This window comes from Arctopsyche grandis, chromosome 2 (genome assembly GCF_051622035.1).
Source record: "Arctopsyche grandis isolate Sample6627 chromosome 2, ASM5162203v2, whole genome shotgun sequence".
NCBI classification, from domain to species: Eukaryota; Metazoa; Arthropoda; class Insecta; order Trichoptera; family Hydropsychidae; genus Arctopsyche; species Arctopsyche grandis.
Window position 1 is genome coordinate 31,500,268 of NC_135356.1, and position 12,279 is coordinate 31,512,546.

A 12,279-nucleotide genomic window follows, 5' to 3' on the forward strand; every position below is an offset into this window, starting at 1 on the left:
GTATGCGTACCACAGGTTGGGAAACGCCGTTCGATTGTATCATGTCTTTAATAAAGTTATAAACTCCTGATATATTATACATATGTAGTGTTTGTGTCCTTTTGATTTTTGTTTGTTGTCGATTTTATGTATGGGGCCGTTCAAGTATTACGTAAGCACTATTGGGGGGCGGGGGGGTCTTTGCTTTGCTTATTTTTGATGACATGGGGGGTGGGGGGTTCGAGATGGTGATAACGTCAGAAGTAGTTATTTTTTTTTACACATTGGCAACCCACACATTGTCTATGCTTGAAAACCAAACACATATTCGGGGATTCCCACAAATAATGAATACGTTTAGGTACTCGCTTAGAAGCGAGTGGGGGAATCTATTGTTTCGTTTCGGTACGATTGACAACCAAAAAAAAACAAAATACATTAAAAGAAAAATGCATATAGGTACCAATATTTACGTAAGCATGGGAGGGGGGGGGGGGTAAGAGCTTTGCTTACTTTTGCTGACAAGGGGGAGGAGGGGGTAAATAATTGTAATAAATCTGCTTACGTAATACTTGAACGGCCCGTATATGCTAAAAATATCAATTCACTATATTAAAAAAAAAATTATATTCGAGAATTCTCGAGAATCTTGAGAAACAAAAGAGAAAATCTCGAGTTCTCGAGATTCAAATATTTCGACAAAATGAGATTCTCAAATCTCGAGATTCAGATATTCCGAGAAAATGAGATTCTCGAATCTCGAGAATCAAAAAAAGTCGAGAAATCACAACCTCTAATTACATGAAGGTTCGTATAATTATACCTTCAATGTAAATATTCCAAACACCAGTAAAACCAATGTAATCCTTAATAACTGGATAAATTTTCTTCATAGTTTGTAATAGTTTTTGTGTTATATGGAAATTATATATACATTTTCTCATAACAGATTGGTCAAAGTCATCAACAGTAAATTTGCTTTTACGATTCCTCGTTTTTTTTTTTTGAGAATTTATGGCTATCTTTATTCCGTTATTTTTAGAATCCTGATTCAGGATGGAACAATCGTTCAGGATTCCTGAACGACAATTCTCCGGACAACAACAACAGCACGTGCGCCTGAACGAGCGCACGGAAAAAAAAAACCGCCAGCCTCTCTCTCGAGGGAGGAGAAGAGTGGGGAGCGGTCGTAAGACCAGTTTTTCGAGACAAATTCATCGTTCATCATACGATCGAGCTTTTATCAGACATCACAACTACTCGCGAGTGCATATGTGGGTACAATTAATTGGGGTACTCTATTGAACTATTTTTGGTATTCTATTGAACTATTTCAATCTAGCATTGTCGGTTTTTAGTTCCGCAACTATTCAAATGTGTATGCGATGACAAAAAGGGTTCTAGGCCCACGAGATAAGTCGTGTAGATAAATATTCATTATTATAACTACATATGTATGTACCAGTGGCGTGCCGTCATTGGAACAGAGGGAACAGGCTGTTCCCTTAAATTTTTGGTAATAATTATAAAAATTGATGTATATTAATGAGTAAAAAAAGTGATATGTATGTATATGTAAATACAATTGGCGAATGACGTTGTTCGGGAAGTTAGCGAAGTTCGGAAACCGGTTTATACGACTGTGTGCGCATGCATGTATTAGTCAGACGATATTCCTGGTTTCCTGGATTCGCTTCCCATGCCTACACGGTAAACGATACAGGCAGTCGCAATGCACAGGCGTTGCGTCTAACACAAATCATATTCCGATTAACTCGTTTCGTTTACTCGATTAACGGAAAACTAAGTCAGTTTAGTATCATTAATAATCATCACGTATTATTCTGGAAAAATATTGAGTTTAAATAACGTTTATTTACACACAGAAATGGAACAGCTTGGCGAAACATATGTACATATGTATGTACGCTCACGGTGGAGCGGGCTCAAAGTCACAGAACGATAATGCACAGAATGTTGCATTATCGACCGATTGCTAGAAAAATCATTCGAAAGATTAAGTTTTCAAGATAAGGACTTACCCCGAACATTTCTATTAGCACGAAAACAAAAAATTATATTTGTCACCTTACTCACCCATTATTATTATAATTCAACTAAATTGCTGACTGTATGTAAATCGAGAAGAAACTTCTTGGTTGGTCTTGCATTCTGTTTGAAACAGATAATGGTGTGTAGAATAGCACTGATTTTTGCGATATCAACAATTTTTTTAAAACGAAAATATGTCACGAAAAAACTAAATTTCATTTGTTTTCAATGACCAAATTGAAAATTGTTGGAAAATTTAGAATTGACATTCAATCAAACAATCAGCTCAGAATAGATATTATAAAACAAATCGCCGAAGTTGATTCGAACAGATATATTATGAAATGGCTGATTGACGTTTGTTAGCTCGACAAGAGGCGTTTGTTAGCTAGTACGTCAACAGTTTAACGCACTTTTCCATCTTTAAAGCGCACAAAAACGTTGATTCGCAATGCTCAGGGTGAAAAAAAACTTTAGATGCTTTCAATGATATCAATAAAAAAAATATATGATATGGTAGTTCAAAAATTTGTACAAAAAAGCGATAGAAAAATTGCTTTCGTATACAAATGAAACAAATTTGAAAAATCATTGTGAAATTTCATAATATATAATATAATTTTGTACCTACTTGTAATTAAAAATGTATTTTATAATTTTTATTTTTCTTGTTCCCTTGATTTAAAAGTCACGGCACGCCACTGGTATGTACATACGTGTGTACATGGCAGACGGAGGCGGCTGGCTCGAGAAACGCTGGTTCACACATGCATAAATGCGTACTATTACCTGTACACGTGTCAAATGTTCTTGCCCTTGAGACAAAACAGAGGTTGTTTGAATCTACGCACAGCGGTGTTCCCCACGCGAGCAACATTTGGGCGTAGTTCATTTTTGTAGTCTTATCCTATTCGTCTTTTATGTCAATAGGTGCAGTTGACAGAGGTTTTCAATGTTAAATTTAATTTGTATGTTAATAAAATAAAATTGCGATTGCTTCTATGAAACACTATTCAATATTTAAATCGCGTTCCAGGAAACCGGATTCCGATTTGATCCACGACGGTTTACCTTAACCTTTCATTTATTATACAAAACTGCTGTCATAAATAATACAAGAAGTGTAAAACTCATCATTTAGTTCGATTTGGTAATTATGATGGTTTGAAATAATTGAATTTAGTAACTATATTCGAAAAATGCTATCCCAAAATAAACATCATGTTATTATGGTCACAATTGGAGAGTAACAGATAGTCCCAAAATAACTGAGCATAGATAATATTTAGTTTTTATTTAAAAAAAAATTGCGTATTTTTCGCTCAAGTAAATGAATATTTGGAACTTTGCACGCGCACGTAAAAAGACTAACCACCGCTGTTTGGGTACGTACACTGTCTGGAAACTCGTTGCTGAGTAAAAGTCGTTTCGCCGAGTAAAATGTAATATGAAAATATTGAATATTGTATCTAGCATATCTATTGTACAGGAATGTTTAATGTCTCCAACATCAACATCGCAATGGGGTGGGTGCATGTCCCTTTCTCTTCTTCAGTTGTATGAAGTCCCTTGCGCTGTACATAATCAGTAAATTCAAATAGACCGTATTGCAACACCGTAGTGCTTATTTTGAATGAAACAACACCGATTATTTTATTTGATTGCGATGTGTTGATTATGCACAGTAAATATCTACATACATATATAATATGATACGTACAGAACAGGTATTTTTGCGTTTTCGTACATGTAAAAGGCCATTTGAGACATACATGCATATGTATGTATGTAGGTATGTACCAACGGCTAGGTATGTTTCGTGTACGGTAGGGCTGCCATAAGTGTCGGAGCACCAACGGGGACAGCCCCCTAAAAAAAAAAAAAAAAAACAAACAAAACAAAACATTTTTATCGATATTCATAGCTGTATTATAAAAAAAATATACAACATTTCAACAAGTAATTGGAACTAAACAAAAATTGAATTGAAAGAAAAATTTAAAGATTGATAATAGGTTTTTTTTGTGGAAGCGTCTGTACCAAATCTAAAATAAATAAATATAGATAATTGGACGATTCAAATAAATTTAACTAAATGAAACCTTACATTAACATTGTATTTCATGTACTGTAGCCTATTCTTCTATCGCCTTCACTCTTCTCTGATTTCCGTGACTTCATTATCATCGCTCTTCTTTGCCCAATCATATTTTTCCGATGTTTTCGTTTTTTGAAGTAACTCTTTTTCCCCTTTAATATCATTATAGAATTCAATGCATGACATTTTATAATTTAAAGTACATTGAATTATGCTTTTTACTGTGTCAATAGAAAGCGAATTGCGCTCATCTGTCCATTGATTTTTAATTAATGACAACACACGTTCAACATGTGCATTGTGCGGTGGGATGGCGAACAAGTATTGGCACATTTTCAGTAGATTAGCTTTTCTTTCTGTCTCTTCAGTTTTTTTGAAATAGTATAACCATTTATCATGCACATCTTTCGTTTTCCATTCTTCGGCTTTTTTATTTTCGATAAATGACTTCATATACTTTACTTCCTCATAGATTGAATCCGTGAACAATATTCCCATTTCACTTAAATAAGCAATAGTTTTTTCAACATGTTCCCATTCGGGTACTTCATGGAGAAGCATCCATGAAAAAACATCATATTTCGCCAGTGGAACTGACCACTTTGCCAAATAATTAATTCCAACGTTGTAAAAATTCTCTACATCTTTTTCAAATGCTTCTACTTGTGTCGTCGTAATGTCCATGTGTTTTTTCAGTTTATTGTATGCCTGGGTTGCTTGATTACCTAGATATTTACTATTATTGAAAATTATTATATATATATATATCTATGTATTGAAAAACTTACATCAAAATATCAGTCCTCTTCGATCAGAAACAAACAGAACAAACGGATATTATCAGCAGACAGTAAACGAACTGCGCGCGCTTCGTACTTGTCAGTGTCATTGTCGGTGTTGCCAGCTGGCGAAATTGGGCAGTGGCCGGCAGTGGGCATCCGCCGCTCTCGTTGTCAGTGTTGCCAATATGCGCGCGCGTATCCATATTAGATATTAAGTGGGTACAATTTTTGACGTGTAAACGTCTTTCCTTTTAGGACCACAGTATAGAGAGTGCATCCTGAGGTTTCTTGGTTCAAAAGGTCTTGTTCGATAGATATTAAAAAATAATTGAATAATTTTTTTAAATGTCTAAATTTTGAAATTGACGGGGACAAATGACTCTCGGACTGGGACACCGGGACACAGACCTCGAAACTGGGACATGTCCCTGTCAACGGGGACGTATGGCAGCCCTAGTGTACGGGCATGTCGATTAGTGGTGTTGACGTGTGCGTCGAAATGAGCTGCGTCGTTCGCATATTCGACCAATCGCTATCGCCGTGGGTGAACCCCCACTCCCAGCCATTACATCGGAAGCGCTGCTCGCAGTCGGCAGAAGTGGTGCGCCCATCGCGGTGAGTGCACGTCGCTGGGCTCTCAGCTCTGAGTTCGTGCCAATGCGAACCGCAATGTTCGCCGCCATTTTCCGGCAGAAGTGCAGCGGCCATCGCGGCGGGTGCGCGTCGCTGAGCTCTGAGCTGCCGCTACCCGCCCCCCCCCCACCACCACCCCCAACCCCCCGCAGGTACGCTATTATTGTAGCTTTATTGTTGCCCTTTCGATCGTTGGTCGCGTTTGCCGTGGGGTGGGGTTGATTGCTTTCGTCGATCGATTGCACAAGTGCTGGCCGAGGCGTCTGCGACCAAATAATCACAGCCACCGCGACCTTGGAATCGCGTCTCGTCATCCCCCTCGACTGTGGCGTCGTTTCCTTTCCGTTTCTCTCTCTCTATCAATATTACCACGCGATCCGCGCATCACTGATCCGGCTAGTGGCAGAATCGCATTTTACATTTTGTGCTAATGCAGATCGCAATGTTCGCCGCCATTTTCCGGCAGAAGTGGTACGGCCATCGCGGTGAGTGCACAACGCTGAGCCCTGAGCTGCCCCTCCCCTCCCCTAACGCTATTATTGTAGCTTTATTGGCTACGTTCACACTACCGATATCTACACCCGACATTTTCGAATTTTCCATATCCAGTTCCTATATTGCAACCTGTGGTTGCTATTTAGGAACTGGTTATGGAAAATATCGGTAGTGTGGACGTAGCCATTGTTGCCGCGTTTCAATCGGTTGGTCGCGTTTGCCGTGGATCGATTGCTTTCGTCGATCGATTGCACAAGTGCTCGTCGATTGATTGCACATTTGCCACCAAACAATCAGAGCCACCGCGACCTTGGAATCGCGTCTCGTCATCCCCCTCGACTGTGGCGTCGTTTCCTTTCCGTTTCTCTCTCTCTATCAATATTACCACGCGATCCGCGCATCAGTGATCCGGCTAGTGGCAGAATCGCATTTTACATTTCGTGCTAATGGAGAATCGCAATTTTAGTGCACGTCGCTGAGCTCTGAGCTGCCCCTAAATAGCCCACTTTTCACAGTCGTTCTATCGCGCGTTCTCAGGAGCGTACAGGATTGCGTGCGGGTAAGCCTGTGCGCGATACTGTTTTCGCAGTTGTGAACACTAACGTTCTTTCGCGCGCGATTACTCCTACCACTTTTTGTTAAAACGGAAAGAGCGAACGTGTAAAGGCTAATCGTGCGTGATAGACCGCGCGAAACGAGTGTGTGCGATACGCACAGTTTTACTGAAGTAACGCAGTTTTATAGTAATGTTGCGGTGAAAAATGGATAGAAGAAATATCATGACTCAAGTTATGATGTTCGTTGGTGTTGATTTGATCAAAAAGTATAAAAATATATTTTTATAAGCTTCCTCTTTCAGATTTTTGTTTTTATATTCCTCCGAGTTAATTTTCCAGTGGCACGGAAAAGACTGGTACATTAAAAGCAATTCCACAATCAATTCTTTACTCCACGTGCGTAAGTCCGCCATCTTGTAACAAAAGCGCGCCCGAAAGAATTGTCTGTGTAATGACAACGTCAAGCCACACGATTGCGCGCAGGACTGCTGAGTTTATCCCTTCCCGGTCCAAGATCTTTACACGCGCACGATTAGCTGTTTCACGCGCGATAGAACGACTGTGTAAAGGGGGCTATTATTGTATGTAGCTTTATTAAAATAAATCTTTATTGGCTACGTTCACACTACCGATATCTACACCCGATATTTTCGAATTTTCCATATCCAGTAATATTTTCGAAGTGAGAAAATAAATCTAAGCAATATTCCATCGTCTTTAAGCTATAAATAATTAAATTTAAAATCAAATAAATTTTTGGACTAGGGTAAACAAACTTTTTTTATGCGACAAAATTAGATGAAATTTTATTAGGGTAGCCAACCTTTTTTATATACAAATTTTTTTCAAGTTAGAAATGAAATTTAAAAATAATCTCATCGTTTTTATGCTATGATGACAAAATTTAAAATAAAATAATTTTTTGGACTAGATTTAACCAGACTTTTCATACAAACAAATTTTTTAAGAGAAAAAAATCAAAAATTATTTCCTTCTTTATGTCATAAATTATTGCAAAATTAAAAATATGATAATTTTTTGACTAAGGCCACCAATCTGTTTATACAACAAAAGTTTTAAATTTCGCAATCATTTATATCATAAAGATGATGGGAATATTTAAGATGTTATCTCACTTTAAAAAAAATATTGTATAAAAAGACTGGTAACACGAGTCAAAAAAATTATTTGATTTTATATTTTTCAATAATTTATATCATAAAGATGATGGGAATTTTTTTCACAAAAAAAATAATTTTATTGTATAAAAAGGCTGGATACCCTAGGCAAAAAATCTATTTTATTTTAAATTTAGCGATAATTTATAACATAGGATATAATTTTAGATTTTTTCTCTTTAAAAAGTCTGTTGTATAAAAAGGCTGGTTACCCTAGTCAAAAATTATAGTATTTTTGCTGATACCAAACAGAGTCTCGAAAGAACGCGGTCATTTCCTGAAACTGAAGCTGTACTTCCCGCCGATTCTGAACTGCTGATAAAATTTGCTGAAGTTGTATCCAAATATCATCAGGTATCTTCGAAAGTCCAAAGATTGTTAAACTTAATTATGTGTTTTAGTTTGACTTTGGCTTTGTACTCATTTGATTGATGTTTCTATTTCAGATCGTTGCTGATACCAAACCGAGTCTCGAAAGAACGCGGTCATTTCCTGAAAATGAAGCTTTACTTGCAGCCGATCCAGAACAGCTGCTCAGGTATCTTCGAAAATCCAGAGATTGTTAAACTTATCTACAATGTGTTTTAGTTTGGCTTTTTCTTTGAACTCATTTGATTGATGTTTCTATTTCAGATCGTTTGCTGATAAAAAAACGGAGACTGGAAAAAATGGGGTATTTTCCTGAAAATGAAGCTGTGTGCTTCTAGCCGATCCTGAACTGCTGATAAAATTTGCTGAAGTTATATCTAAATATCATCAGGTATTTTCGAAAATCGAGAGATTGATAAACTTTGCTATGTGTTTTAGTTTGGCTTTTTCTTTGTACTCATTTGATTGACGTTTCTATTTCAGATCATTGCTGATAACAGACGGAGACTGGAAAAAAGGCGGTCTTTTCCTGAAAATTAACCCGTACTGCCAGCCGATCCAGAACTGCTGATGCATTGTCGCTCGTGATGAGGTTTGTACCATCGCTGTATGTACATATGTACGTCAAGAAACGACACACGTCCATCATCGTCATCGTTTCATCGGATTCTCCAGTGGATTCGCTGGATTTTTCTTTTATAATTTAGAATTTGGTATCTGCGAGGCGCCGCACCTATGTACTCTCAAGCGTGATTTATGTATTTTTATTAAATTGGGGATTTTTTGAAAACAAACATCCTACCTATTTTGTGTAAATGTCAAACGACTTTGAAGGAAGAAAATGTCTAGGAAGAAAAATTGTTATTATAGATTATAACCGTTTGGAACACTTCCTGGAAACTCGGCATGACATTCACATCTACATAGTATCATGCCGAGCCACAAATGGAACTTTTTCATCATCATCATTTCCAGACTCTATGGGAAATTCACTGTAGTATGAATGTATCTCATTTTTAACATTTGGCATCTGCGAGGCGCCGCACCCATTCACGTGTGGTCTATTTTATTTTCAAAGTTTTTGTGATTAATTTGTACAAAGAAATTTACAGTTACCTGCATATTAGTAAATCGATTCGTATGTCGTGAGACGCCAATACGACCAATTATATTTAAATATTGGTCTATTATTAGTATAAATAAATAAATCTAATGTGTGAATTCACATAGTGGGATTCGAAATTATTAAAAGCCATTGACGTGATCATTCACATGTGCACATGTAGGTATATATGTATATGTATGTAGGTTCAATTTCCAAAGTGGACTATCCTCATCTCTGGCACCGTTAGTTTGACGATGCTCGCCAGTCTCATCTTCAATGGGGTGATTTTGATATTTGTTCATCCATTGAATAAGAGCGTAATCGGTTATTTCACATCCACCTTTTCAGACGTGAGCATTGGGACCGCTTACGAACAGCTCATTATAAATGTATGTAATATTGAAACGTGTCATTGGGTCTTTGGTACTTTTAATGTACTACATATCTTAATATGGTTGTCACCTTTCATTCGCGCTTGTAACCGAATACTTTTTCACCTAGATTGCTCGTCACATATTGCCATTGTCAGCGATTTTCGAAAATGATACTTTGCAAGACTAAAATATCTGCAAATTGTGGCATTTGAAATACTTTTTCTATCCTCTCGACAGTATCTTATCGCGCATTGTCATTTTTAAGGAATTTTTGACTCGGCAGGAGTACCAGTCTAGAGACCATCCATACTGCGTAGTTGTGTGTATGTCCATTACAAAGGCGAGTGTCTAAACACACATCAGCTAATTGCCCTCGTCGCACATGTTCTTTTTTCGCTCGTACATTGGCGGAAAATATGATTCGTCCTTCTGGATCAATTTTAATATTCGCTTCGTAGGCAGCAGGATATTTTAACAGCCACAGTACTGAATTTGGAACATTTTTAAAATGTTCTCCCACATACTCAGCGTTTTTACTCGATCTTATAAAAGCTGATTAAACTTACAGTAAACTATGGCATCATTTGGCAATGAGTATTGTTGTCGAGTATTTATTACGATACTTTGAGGAACCTCTTCACCGGTTGCTATTTAGGTCTGAAGCTTTTCCAACCCATGCCTCATATGGTTCTCTGACAGGTCTTTAGTAAGAAGTATCGTCCTGGCCATAGATATAGAAGAACTTATTATAGAATAACTTATGTTATTCTATATACATATATCTATGTATGGTCCTGGCACTTTCTACGATGGTTCAGTTGTCACGCTCCGCTCTGCAATTACATATGTACATATGTTCCGCCTTTGTTCTTGTCGGAAAGCTCTCCTTTCTAAATGTTTTGCCCCATGGGTATTAAAAGTACGTCGCTATTTTTGCTAGCCTCTGGATTGTAGGGAGTAGCATTTAAATCCCAAAGTGATGGAGTTGCGGTGGCCACCTTTATTACTTTAATTACTTTTTATTTATTCTCTATTGACACCATTACTCCATCTTTGATTGTGATATAATTTATCATTAATAGTCTAGGTAATTTTTTTTTGCCGGCACATTAACATGTCTAATCGAATCGACGGCACGAGAGACAACCTTCAAATCACAAACTAGAACGCGTTGAATCATTCATCGAAAGATGTCGATTATATACCGAACATGGGGACGGTATACATATGTATAATCGGCCTCAACTAATCTTCTCGCAATACTTGGTTCGAATATATTTGACGGCTCAATGTAACAATCGTCATAAACGTCGTCATCATCTATGCAATTTCTATTACTGCACACAGAGACGATCTAGATCATCGTAAATATTTTGGTCGGAAATTCTGATGTTGCGTGTTTCAACACGAAAGTCTTTTTGACGTATTATTCTCTAAACCGCCGTTTTAAAATTCGCTGAAATTTACATGTTGCATTCCGCTAGGTATGGAAAAATTCTTTAAATTGCACACGTGAGTTTTACTATATTATATTTTTTGCATACGCGATATTATAATAGTTGGACTAGGGACGCCTGCAAAATCAGTTTGTTGGTGATTTTGTGTAATTAGTTCTTTTTTACAACTTATCCGATTGCAAATAGCGGTGGCTGGGGCGAATTATTGAATGTTCAGCTTTGAATCTGTGCAAGAAAGTTTGCTCACTTTTGGAATGTAAATCATTACGACTGATCGCATGTTTTGGCAAATTTAAAAATACTCGTCTTGGATATTTTTACTTTAAGGCATTAAGGTCAATTATATCTTTGTCTGTAATTTTTTTCTGTTTTCCGATACATATTGTTAAATTATATGCTCGGAATAACGCTATAAATAATAACATTTTCGGTATCGCGAACTCCTTACAATGTGTCTCAAGAAATAAGAAAATGTTTACTATAAAGTGTTGTTTTTTTAATATGTACATTGATAATGTGATTTTGGTACATTTTTCAGTACGATATACATGTGAATTTATATGAATAAACAATGATGACACGACAGGTTTTCTAATTAGTGTATGGAAAAAATATATAATTTGTCTTTCCACAACAACTCATTCCCGAGCCGATGGTTGACTCTTCGTTTGTATCTCCAGGGAGCGATGATTGGGTATCTGATAAGCTCAAGATCGAATTGCAAAAAAAAAAACAAACTTTATCTATTGTTACTATGTACGTACATAGATAAATTAACTACACTAAACAAAAAATCACACTATCTTCTGATTCCAATTTGTCATATTCAAATCAGAATATCATTCACATGAAGAATAAAACTGCCCTGCAGATATCAGGCGCTATTCTGTAGATATTCTATTCGCCATTACCACTTTGTGTTTGTTGTTGAAAAAGCATTCCTTTTCATCGGGACTGTAGCTTTCTTCGTCCCCAACTTCGGGATTGTCACTTATAGGGAATTCGCTTATGTGTTGCTCATGGTGAGGCTCAAAGTCGGTAGCCAGCCTTGTGTTGGTCGTGCTGGTAGAATGCATACCTTTCGACGGCACCATCGAGTAGATATCCCTTTACTGGATTTTTACTCGACGATTGATTCTTCGTCGTAAAATATATCGGTAAAAATACATTGGTAAGTTTTCTTGTCGAGAATCCGAAATG

The 12,279-nt window shown here is 37.0% G+C and overlaps 1 protein-coding gene across 1 annotated transcript; it reads left to right on the plus strand.

Moving 5' to 3' along the window:
• Positions 1-5,096: 5,096 nt before the first annotated feature.
• On the plus strand, positions 5,097-11,801 carry LOC143922788 (uncharacterized). The gene is made up of 6 exons (XM_077446118.1): positions 5,097-5,106; positions 5,167-5,216; positions 5,416-5,696; positions 8,221-8,312; positions 8,408-8,534; positions 8,627-11,801. The coding sequence occupies exons 1-5, from the start codon at positions 5,097-5,099 to the stop codon at positions 8,479-8,481; spliced, it is 507 nt and encodes a 168-aa protein (XP_077302244.1). The 3' UTR covers positions 8,482-8,534; positions 8,627-11,801.
• Positions 11,802-12,279: the final 478 nt, after the last annotated feature.